Below are 12,622 nucleotides of genomic sequence, written 5' to 3'. Positions count from 1 at the left end.
ATACAATTAATTAGTGTCATTATAGCAGAGGGGAAATCAGTGGTTCTATCAGTGACTCTTGGGAACACTGTCTTCCTGTCTGGAAAAAAAACCTCTGCTATAAACTCACTGTTGTCCATCCTTAAACCAACATTTTGCTGACACTGACCAAGGGACCCGATTGTAAATCTGCACAGATCATTTCAGAATCACAGGTCAAGTGGAAAGAGTAATAAATAAAGCTTAAAGCAGCCTGGCCTTTACTGTTAGGAGAATAGAATACAAGAGCAAGGAGATGATGCTGAACTTGTACGAGACATTTTAGACCTCAGAAATGAAAAAACTCCAATTATAAGGATAAAGTGGAGATGCACAGACCATTCTATTTGAAGAAAGTGCGACTGTGAGAAGATCTAATAGAAGTTTTCAAAATTATGAGGGGACTGGACAGAGTAGGTTGGCAGAAACTAGTCCTCCTCTTTAAAGGTTCAAGACTGAGAAGGCATAGACTTAATGATTTGAAATCTGAGAAGTTATAAGGCCAGGAAAACAATTTCACACTGAGTAGTTCAAATTTGGAATGCACTGCTTGGAAGGGAGCTGGAAGCTGGTTCAATCAAGAAGGCATTTTTGCTTAAATAATCATCCAATAATGTGCCATGGTATGGAGAAAAAGTAGGAGAATGGCACAAAGTTATGATGCTTGTTTTGGACAGCCAGTGCAGATAATGGGCTAAATGGCCTCCTCTGCACTCTACAATTCTATGATTCTCCAATTTCCTCAGACTCAATTCTGTTATCAGATTTTTATGTGGTACTTTGTTAAATGTTTCTTTAAAATCCATTTTTACAACATTCACTGAATTCCCTTCAACAAAGTGCTCTGTTACTTATCAAAAGCGTTCAATTAGATTTGTGAAGCAAACATCCGTACTGAACTTCCTTAAGTATCTCGAATCTCTCCAAGTGCCACATTTTCTTTGCTCCAATTATTGTTTCCAAACCGTTACCCATTATTGACTTAAAACAGACAGGCCTGTGGTTAGTAGAAATGACACTCATGAATAAGGGTGCCAGATTTGCTTCTCTCCTGATCTCTGTCACTCCTTTAGTATTGCTATCATTTCTGCTACAAATAACGGACAAGCAGATTTTTCACCCCATTCATTACATCAATCATCTGTATGTTGATTGATATTTCACCAGCATCCTTTTAGTAAACACTTAGAAAAAACACTAATTAAGAATTCCAGCCATGCCTAGTGTCTCCAAAGATATATTACCCTCTTTGCCCCATTAACCTAGGAGTTCTGCCTCATTTCTCCTACTACTTAACCTTTCTGACATGTAACTACCTGTATCTGAAATGTCTCCTCCTCAAGATCATCCATTGGTCCCATGGCTTTCCCTGTTAGTTTGTGATAAATTTTTACCCTGGCTAGGCCTCTGCTCATCCCACTGAAGTTAAGCCTATTCCAATTTAAACGTTTACTTTAGATTGCTTTTCACTTTTTTCCATTGCTAATCTAAAACATATGATGTTGTAATCAATCTTAGCTAAGTGTTCCCACAGACACTTGGCTCACCTCATTCTCCAGGATCAGATACTCCCTTCCCAAGTGAATGGGGATCACACTGGTCAAAGACATCCTCATGAATACTTGTTCACACAGAAGAAGAAAGGGGACAAATTTCTGACATCATCCCAATTGAGTGTTAAGGTTTCCCCTAGTACCACCATTCTATTGGTCCATTCATCGGTGACTTTGCTTGAGATTTGCTCCTCTGTCCCTCTGTTTGGAGATCTAACACAATTACTCACATTTGTTTCTCAACTCGAATCAATCAGATTCTGCCCTTACCTCAAAGAGGAGCTCCAATTCTATCTCCTAATTTTGCATCTATCTGGATTTGATACAGTTTCAGCTTCAATTAACTGTCCATCACTTTATTCCACCATTATCGCCTTTCTTCCATCTTTATTTTTGTTTTGTGTTTTCTAGGATTCTCACTCTGCATACCTCAGACACTCGCTTCCTCGTTTTATTTGGTCTTTTCATCTCTTCTGACACTTTTTGTTTTGTGTGATAATGTAAAGGCTAAGAACTGTGGATGATTTGTGATGGTGGTGGTGGTGGTGGGGGGGGGGGGGGGGGGGGGGGGGGGGGGGAAAGAGGTGGAGAAGAGCCTCCATTGGCAGGGGGGACAACAGAGTTTGGTCTGAATCTCATCCTCTTGCCCTTGCCTCCTGTTCCTCACTCCACAAGACTATCACACTATGAAACCCAAAAGAAAATGGCTTATCTTCCTGATGCTGGAACCCACAAAAACTCAGCCTCCAGGACCCTGTGTTTGGCCAGCAGCTTCTGGTAAGTATGATAGAACTTCAGCATTGAGGCCAATGATTCACCAAGAAGCTCGTGTGGGTGGCACGGTGGCACAGTGGTTAGCACTGCTGCCTCACAGCGCCAGAGAACCTGGGTTCAATTCCCGCCTCAGGCGGCTGACTATGTGGAGTTTGCACATTCTCCCCGTGTCTGCGTGAGTTTCCTCCGGTTTCCTCCCATAGTCCAAAGATGTGCAGGTCAGGTGAATTGGCCATGCTAAATTGCCCGTAGTGTTAGGTAAGGGGCAAATGTAGGGGTATGGGTGGGTGGCGGGTCGGTGTGGACTTGTTGGGCCGAAGTGCCTGTTTCCACACTGTAATCTAATCTCACCATTCAGCTCTTAACCACCTAAATGGAGGTTGACCCAATGAACTCTCTCATTGGCTGAGATGAGCAATCAGTTGCCACTGAGGACATCTGCAGCCAAACTTAGTGCTTGGAGCACCAATTCTCAGCCAACGTTTTAGTGAACAACGATGTACTAGAATTCTGCAGCTAGTACCATAAAAAGAAGTGTGACTTGACTTCTCCCAATGACCTTGCACTATGAAAAATTCTGATATCAGCCATACTCCACATTTCTGAACAGGACCTCCCAGCAAGAAATGCAGAGCCTGGTCAAACTGGAAAATGTAGAAGTACAAGTGGTGATGGGTGATAGCTGCATTGGGATGTTCCTGGTCATACTATGGTGCTTTGCCGTAACAGACCATTAATCCCAACTGGCTTTTGTGTTTCTGCTACATTTAAGCCTCCTGTCATCTCATCTGATAAGATATCCTTCCATTGTGTTCTCCCATAAACACTCATTTAGCTTCGCCTTAACGAATGAGAGAACACCACCAGGCAATTCAGTTTATTTTCACATATTCCCTCACAGTCAGTTTCAAAGAACTGGGAATGCTAAAGTGTCGTCTGTGCTCCCCCCTCCACCGCCTCTCAGACAAGATGCTGCGCAGCATAGAACCAGACCTTTCAGCTCACCAGCCTTGAAGGTTTACATAAGCCTCCTTCTATGTCTCTTCATCTAACCCAAGGAAGACATCCTTCTGCTCTTTTCACCCTCATAAATGTTATCTAGCTCCTGTCCTCATAAAATACATGAAATCTATCTGCCTACACTACTCTCATTACTTGCTTTGGATTAATAAGTGAAGATACCAAAACTCTGAAGATCTTATTATGCTCCTTTAGAAACATAGTCAACTATGAATGGTAGGGATAGTTTAAAAAGTGGAAAAGCCATTTAAAAAACAATGCACTCAACCTCTGAGTATGCTGAAAGCATGCTGACGAACAGCAACTGACATCAGTTGAGTAAAGCATACCTGGGGTAGATTCCACTGACCAGGTCACCTTCAAGTAGAGGATCAGCTGTTTTGCCAGGTCCAGCTGCTTTCGACATCAATAAGACAACAAGACCTCGCAGCTGAAGATTGTTTCTGCTGTCGTAGACAAATCCCCTACAAAATCAGAAATAACATTTACTGAGAAATAAATTGACAAATTCTTCCTTTCCATTTTCACTCCAACTGTTTGCATAATGAAACACTAGTTATTTGGGTTTCAGGCTAATCAACACTTTGCAGATCCTGAAGTATCCAATTAAAAATATATAGCCATATCTATTGTTTTTGCTCATTTTATATACTTAATGTACATTCATTGTTTTTGGAACCATGATGGCATACCTACCATGTGAATGTGAAAAGGTTACATCTTCACCCCTCAAAACCAACCTTATAGACAACAGGTGCAGGAGTAAGCCATTCGGCCCTTCGAGCCACCACCACCATTCATTATGATTATGGCTGATCATCCACAAACAGTATCCTGTTCCTGCATTACCCCCATAATCCTTGATTCCACCATCTTTAAGAGCTCTATCTATCTCTTTCTTGAAAGTATCAAGAGAGTTGGCCTCCACTCCCTTCTAACAGGATGGTGCAGCGGTAGTGGCCATGGCCCTATCCCTGGACTGAGAGATCCAGGTTCAAGTCCCACTTGCTTCAAAGGTATATAATGACATCTCTGAAGAGGTTGATTAGAAAAACAGGTCAAAGAGAACACAGAAGTTGCTGAGTAGAAAAAGATTACAAAAAGGCAATTCTGCAAAGGTTGTACCACTAGTCAAGTCAGGAGGAAAGATGTTGAATACAACCTCAAGTAACCAAAAACATTATACTGTACAGAACATGCCTTCTGTAGGAGAAACTTATAAGTTAGATGCTAATTGGCTAAAATTTGTTTCTCACTATAAAAATCTAGTTCAATTGAACTTTCTGTACACTATATAATTTATGTCAATTTTGTTAGAAATTTGTGCTTAATACACTACTCAAAAGTAATGGGCAGAATTTGATATATGCGACATTTGTTTAGGTGAGATTATTTTAAACACATTCTGCTTAGTTGACAATGGTTATAGATTAGACAAAACTATTTCAAAACTAATCAAAAGTGTGGATTTTAACTGATTTGTTTGCTGCATATTTGAAGTTGGGAACAACAGATATTCAAAATGAGGAGGTATTGTGAACCATTAGATAGGGAGCAACTGTTATCAGTAATGAAAATAGGAAAAATAGTCCATTTGGCCCCTGAAGCCTGCCTCTCCACTCAGGAAATCATGGCTAGTTTCCTCTACAGTTCAAAGATGTACAGATTAGCTGGATTGGCCATGCTAAATCACCCTACAGGGTCCAAGGATGTGCAGGCTAGATGGGTTTACCATGGTAAGTGGAGTTACAGGGATGGGGCAGGTATTTCTAGGTGGGATCTCTTTAGAGGGTCAGTGCAGCTGTGGTCTGCACTGTAGGGATTCTATAATTGATCATATATATTACAGGTGGGGTGAAAAGGACTGCCCTTTACAGCAAAGCTGCAATGGTCCCATTGTGGTATCAAGGAGCTCCAGTAAAACTAGAGTCAATGGGAATCGGGGGAAAAACTCTTCCTGGTTGAAATCTTATCTTGCACAAAGTACAATGGTTGCTGTTGTTGTAGATGAGTCTTCCCAGCTCCAGAGTATCTCCTCAGGAACTCTTCAGGTTAGTTTCCAAGGTCCAACCATCATCTGTATCATCAATAACCTTCTCTCTTGTCAGATCAATGTGGGAAGTTCAATGATGACCACATAATGGTTAGCACTATTTGCAACTCCTTAGGTACTGAAACAGTCCATGTCCAAATTCAGCAAGACCTGGGCAACATCCAGGTTTGAAGTGACAAGTGGTAAGGAACATGAGCACCACTCGGACAACAGTGAGTCTAACTATCACGCCTTGACATTCAATAGAATTACCATCACTGAATCTCATATATATATATCCTGGGGGTTACCACAGACTAAAAACCAAACTGGACTAGCCATATAAGTACTGTGACTACAAGAACAGATAAGAGGCTAAGAATACTGCAGTGAGTAACTCAGCTCCTGACTCCCCAAAGCCTGTCCTCATCTACAAGGCACAAGTCAGGACTGAGATGGAACGGACTCCACTTGCCTGGACGAGTGCAGCTTCAACAACACTCAGGAAGGTTAATAACATCCAGGACAGAGCAGCCTGCTTATTTGGCACCACACTCAAACATTCACCCCCTTCACCAGTGATGCTCAGTGGCAGCAGTGTATACAATCTACAAGATGCACTGCAGAAGGTTACCAAGACCCTTAGACAGCACTTTCCAAATCCAAGTCACTCACCATCGGAAATATTTTATCGATCCTTCACTGTCATTCGATCAAAATCCTGCAACTCTCTCTATAACATAATTATTAGTCTACCTATGCCAAATGAACTGCAGCAAATCAAGAAGGCAGCTTGCCACCTTTGCTCAACGATATCCAGGGATAGCACAATAAATATTCATACAGCCAATTATGCCCACAGATTAATTTAAAAATAAGGCATGCTTCCTGTTAGGTGTGGCAACAAACATGAAAGGATCCAGGGCATAGAGTAAAAGTAATTGGCAAAAAATGTAAAAGCAATGTGACAAAAAGGTTTTTCCAGGCATCAAGTTTTCTTTAAAGTTTGTTCATATTGCCAATCTCTTATTGTCCCTTGATCTGACTAGCTTGCTTGGGCCATTTCAGATGGTAATAATGAGTCAGCTGCATTGCGGAGAGTTACATGCAGGCCAGACCAGGTAGGTATAAGAGGTTTCTTTTTCTCAAGCACACTAGTCAACTGGATGGTTTGTAAGATCAACAATGGTTTCATGACGGTCACTGGGCTAGCTTTTAATTCCAGATTTTTACTAAATCCAAGTTTCACCATCTGCCATGCGAGCTCATTGACATTACCACAACCCACTGCCTCCCAAGCGGAGGACTGCAGATGCATGTGAAAACTATTGCTTGCAGGTTGCCCTGAAAGACACACATCATCTAGACTTGGAACTATACCATCATTCCTTTGCTGCTGCTCGATCAAAATTTGTAAACTTCTTTTCTACAATCATTGCAGTGTACCGACCATCATAGACTAGAGCATTTCAAGATGGCAGCTCACCACCATCTTTTCAAGGGCAATTAAAGATGAGCAATAAATGCTGGCCCAGCCATTAATGCCCTTATTCAGAGAAGGAATTTTAAAAATTGGGCTGAAGGTCAGGACTTTTAGACACATTGCTTTAAATGAAGGGGTCAATGCATTCTGCATTACACAATGTAAATAGTGGATAGAATCATCCACAAAAAATAGATGATAAGACAAAATTATCCCAAGATACTCATACAAAAAGCAAAATTAATATGGGTTAATCTTTTATCGTAAGTCATGCACTACAAAATTAATCATACAAAGTGGACAGTCTCTAGCAATTATTTCTAGGGCATCTATCATACAGTTTTAACCTCATCTATTGAGAAGAGGTCGAAACACAACAAAACATATGGAGAAATGAGCTTCTGCTTAACCTATTCATTCTATAGTTTTAACAAATTTAATAGTTCCCCTTAAAATAAACTAATATTGAAATAACAAAATTATTCAAAACAAATTAGGAGCAGGAGCAGGCCATTTGGACCTTTGAGCCAGCTCAACCATTAAATAAGATCATGGCTGATCTGATTTTCATCTCAGCTCCACTCTGCTGCCTACCTCTGGTAACACTCTAAGCTCAGGAGAAAATACATTGGACCAAGAAAAATAGCATTTGTTCGAGGTTGGAAATAAAAAAAAATGAAGCAAATCATTTGAAGTGAAGTGTTTCTCCCAACGGAAAAATAAAACAAAATGAATGTACAGTTCTTTCAAGTCAATTCGTCATTTTATGATTCTTTCACGAAATGTGAATATTTCTGGCACAATAGGCGATAAATGCATCAAAGATTCTATCTTATGTGACCTGCTCTTGCTCAACTCTGAATGCATCCCAGATTGTAGGGGATGCAAGGTCGGCTTACAGGAGAAGCCAATGAAACTAGATTATATGGGATTATTGGTATACAGAGGAACTTTGAATATCTAGCATTCGATTATCAGACAGGATTGCAAGGTCCTGATGCTTAGCTAAACTATGTTATCCCGCATTCGATTATCTGGAATTCGATTAACCAAAAGAAATACTGCCTGCCCGTGTCCTTCGAACAATCGAGGTTCCTTTGTAGTTGGGTTTCTGCCAATTGCAAATTGCACAAATTGCAACCATCACAGTCTTATTCAAGGTAGGTTGCAAGGATATTCCAAGTAATTAGAGACCAACTTCAGTGGCGGGAAAACATACAGAAACAATTATTCGAGGAAAAAATGAGTAGTCAAATACAAAAAAAGATGGGTTGATTATGGATTTCTAAAGGAGAAATCATGTTTAACTAACTTGCTGGAGCATTCTGAAAAGGTAACAAAAAGGGTCGATGACGGTAATACTGCTGAAGTGACATACAGGGAAGCCATTTGATAAAGTGAGACACAATAGACTTGAGGAAGCTTATAGGTCGTGGCATATAAAGGACAGCAGCAATGTGGGCACAAAACTGGCTGGGTAACAAAAAAATAGAAAGCAATGATCAATGAATACTTTTTGGGATGGAGGAAGCTCCCATGGGACCTTCGCCTTTCCTGATTTGTATTAAGGATCGAGATCTTGGTGTGCAGGGAGCAATTTAAAAAGTTTGCAGAAGGAACCAAACCTGGAGAATTGTAAACTGTGAGCAGAATGATGCAAAACACTTAAAAGACATTGTCAAGTTGATGGCATAGTTGGATAGGAGGCAGATGAGTATCAATGCCAAAAGGTGTGAGGTGATACACTTTGATGGGAAGAACACAAGGAAAAATTAAATAGGAGATATAATTCTGAAGGATGGACAGTAGCAGAGGTACATGGGTGTAAGTGTGCATAGATCATTGAAGATGGCACAATAGGTGGAAAGAGCATTTAATAAAGCATACAGTGTCCCTGATTTTATTAATCAGGGCAGAAAGTACAAAAGCAAGGAGATAATGCTGAATTCATAGAAAATACTTATCAGACCTCAGGCAGAGAGCTGTGTACAGTTACAGGCACTATGTTATAAGAAAGATTAGATTAGATTTTAGATTACTTACAGTGTGGAAACAGGCCCTTCGGCCCAACAAGTCCACACCGACCCGCTGAAGTGCAACCCACTCATTCCCCTACATTTACCCCTTTACCTAACACTATGGGCAATTTAGCCTGACCTGCATATCTTTGGACTGTGGGAGGAAACCGGAGCACCTGGAGAAAACCCATGCAGACACAGGGAGAATGTGCAAACTCCACACAGTCAGTCGCCTGAGTCGGGAATTGAACCCGGGTCTCTAGCGCTGTGAGGCAGCAGAGCTAACCACTGTAAGATGTAAGTACAGTTGAAAGAGTACAGAAGTAATTTACATGAATGGTTCCAGAAATGAGGAACTTCAGATTTGATGACACATTGAAGAAGTTGTGCCTGTTATCCTTGGAGAGAAGATAGCTGAGAGCAGATTTAATGCAGGTTTTCAAAATCGTGAGGGGACTGAACAGGGTAGATAGCGAGAAGCTGTTCCCACTTGTACAGAGGACAGAGAGTTGAAGTGATGCACAAAAGAAGCAACAGCAATATAGAAAACAAGGTTATTATGAAGCAAGTAGTGACGTTATGGAATGTGCTGTCTGGAAATGTAATGGAGCCAAGTTCAATTTAGGCATTCAAAAGGACACTGGCTGATTATTTGGATAGAAGTTGTGTGCAGAGATATGGCAATAAGGCAGAAGATTGGCACCACATAATACATAAGGTGCAGCAATGATGTGCCAAATGGCTGCCTTCTGCACCATAACAATTCTGTGATCCCGTGAACTCATTGCTGTATTTAGGATGAGCTTTGCCTGTTGGACTTTATTTGGACATTTCAAAACAACAGCAGTATCAGAGTCCACCTTACACCATGAGTGAGTGTCTGTTGATCACTCAATAAAGTAGTTAAAAAATGTTACTCTCACTTTCCTTATATCTTATAAGGAAAGTGAAATTTTCACATTAAAATCACGTAAAATTTGCTCATTAAATATTTGAGATTAAACCATCTTTTCTCATTGATTCATGCTCTTCAGAAGCCATACAGTTATAAAATGAACTATTTTAAGTTTTTCTATTAGTCTGGGATCATAAATAATATGTTGTATATCATAATTTATGGGTTAAGGGTGTTAGCAGCTACATTATACTGAGGAGAAAGTATGATAAATTAAATCCCAAAGGATGACAAAAAAAATTTGATGAGCCAAGGCACAGCACATGTGTTATCTGTAAAACAGGGATATATCAATTAGCATCTCACTGGTCCTTAATGAAGAATCATGAAACAATGTTAACAAATGCATGGATAAAAGCAAGAGTGTAAAATTAAACCATTAAAAAACCCACAGTAGGCTGAATGAAACAACAGAATATTCTGTTTAAGTAGCAATATTATGGAAATTCAATAACCAAAATGATCACATGGAACCCCTGGGAAAATTCAGGCCCGAATCTGGGGAATCATTAAGGAAAAGACAAGTGAATCACGCCACCTACTCTAGCTCAGACCACTTGATGTATGTTGCAATTACTCATGTGCTACACAGGCTGAACATGGCTTTCCACAAATGCTTGCTTCAATAACAAGCTTTAATATTTTTTGGTATTATGAAAAAATTGAGCAGAATTATTGCTGCAAAAAAAAAGTTCAAAGAAAAAGGCTTTAAAGCCACAACCATTACACAACTCACACCTCTGATTGTTTTTCCAATTTTCATTGCAATGCATTGTAAAGAAAGAAAGCACAAAACCCTCTGAAACAGTCAATCATGTCCATGCACTTCTTGCAGTTCAAAGCCATATATGGGATTTAGATGTAAACAGATCAGCCTGGAGTAGTAAAGAAGGAATTCAAGTTTAGTTGGGTGACTCACCATGAGACAGAAATATAGAAGAAAAGACTAACAATTCAAATTAGGTTAAACTGCCATACCGCAGCTACAGGGATCTGAATCCATCACAACAGCTTTTCTTAAAAAAAAATCTGTCAGGCTCACAAAACTCACCATTCCCAACATATTTCAATTAAACACACACAAGGATCCCTGAATTACAACTTTGTCTCAGTATATGGAGGTGTAAAAAGGCAATTTCCACTGTCACAACATTTTGCAGCATACAAACCATCCCAATGTATCACAAAGAACACTAAATCAATGGATTAAAGTTTAGGATAATGTTTGAAAGCTTGGGCAAAAAGTGGATTTTAAAGTATTTGAAACAAGGGCAGTAAGATGTAGGTGTTAGGTGCCAAATGTCAGGAAGACTTACGTACCACAGTGCTAGAGGGTCTTGAGTTCAAATTGCACCATGACAAGTTAGAGAAATACTTCGAATTTTTGATGATTTCAGGAAAAACTCACAAAATGATCATGATTTCACACTAATGTCCTTCAAGAAACAGATATTTACCACCACTACCTACTTGGTCTATCGGGTACCCAGGCCTACCAGTCTTCTAGATTCCAGTCCTATACAAGACAACTGACTCTTACTGCTCTTGGAAATAATCTTAAGACGATGCTAACACATTGAATGAGAACAACATTGCAGGAATAGGCCAGTCAGTCTGTCAAACCTACTCTGCAATTCAAAACAATCACATCTAAATCATCCAATACAATGCCTTTTCCCCACACTATCCCCATATCACTTTATATTTAGAAATTTACTTGAAATATACCCAATGACTGAGCTACCACATCCTTGGAGTAGAGAATACCAAAGAAATGGAAATGGGAAGGAGTGTAAGTATTTTGCATCTCAGTAGACGACACTAACAGTATTCCACTGTAACTAAATAATCAAGGGCAAAAGGAGGAAATAAATACAATAAAAGCTAAAGGGTTACCAGATGACAGGAATACTCTTCCAATAGAGAGAGAGATGACTGGTGGCAATTTAACCCGAGTGTCACCACACCTCAGGTGAGGGGAAAGGTTGGGAAGGAAACTTTCCGATAACCTCAGCCAGTCTGGGAATCAAACCCATACTGTTGGCATCACTCTGCATTGCAAACCACCCATCCAGCCAACTGAGCTAATTGGCCCCTGTATAAACATAATAACTATCGCTAAAGAAAAAGTGTGAAGGAAACCACTGGAGACCATTATGTTCCTTGGACTTGATGGGATGCATCCCATGAAATAAAGAAACTAGCTACAGAGATAGTGAATATGCTGGTAACAATCTTCCAATAATCCTTAGATTCTGTAACAGTCCCAAAGGATTAGAGAACTGTCAATGTAATATCTCTATTTAAGAGAGAGAATCATAGAATCCCTACAGCATGGGAGCAGGCCATTTGGCCCATTGAGTCCACACCAACCTTCCGAACAGAATCCCACCCAGATCCTCTCCCCACTACTATATCTCTGTAACCCTGCATTTCCCATGGCTAATCTATGGAGGTGGCAAAAAATCAGGTAACTCTATACCAGTTAGCTTAACATTATCTGTTATTGGGAAAATATTAGAATCTATTATAAATTATGTAACAGCAGGGCATTTAGAAATACATAATACGATCAAACAGACTTTATAAAAGAAATCATGTCTGATAAATTTACCAGGATTCTTTGAGCATGCTAGATAAAGGGGAAGAAATGGATGTAATATATTTTGATTTTTAAAAAATTGTTCGATAAGGTACCACACACTTGACCACTGACAATGATAACAGCCCAATGTTGGAGGTAGTATATTGGCATGGATAGATTGGCTA

At 39.9% G+C, this 12,622-nt stretch overlaps 1 protein-coding gene across 3 annotated transcripts in view; it reads right to left on the bottom strand.

Moving 5' to 3' along the window:
- The window catches only part of pdss2 (prenyl (decaprenyl) diphosphate synthase, subunit 2), a 179,343-nt gene that overhangs the window by 98,529 nt on the left and 68,192 nt on the right, over window positions 1–12,622 (bottom strand). For 2 of the 3 annotated variants that reach the window (XM_072552602.1, XM_072552609.1), the window contains exon 3: window positions 3,695–3,829. The exons of the other annotated variant lie outside the window; for it this stretch is intronic. In XM_072552602.1, the coding sequence (XP_072408703.1) occupies window positions 3,695–3,829 (135 nt within the window). The remainder of the gene's footprint in view (window positions 1–3,694; window positions 3,830–12,622) is intronic. 3 annotated transcript variants of the gene reach the window in all.

This window comes from Chiloscyllium punctatum, chromosome 3 (genome assembly GCF_047496795.1).
Source record: "Chiloscyllium punctatum isolate Juve2018m chromosome 3, sChiPun1.3, whole genome shotgun sequence".
NCBI classification, from domain to species: Eukaryota; Metazoa; Chordata; class Chondrichthyes; order Orectolobiformes; family Hemiscylliidae; genus Chiloscyllium; species Chiloscyllium punctatum.
The sequence above is the reverse complement of the archived record's forward strand: the minus strand, read 5'-3'. Positions and strand labels throughout refer to the sequence as shown.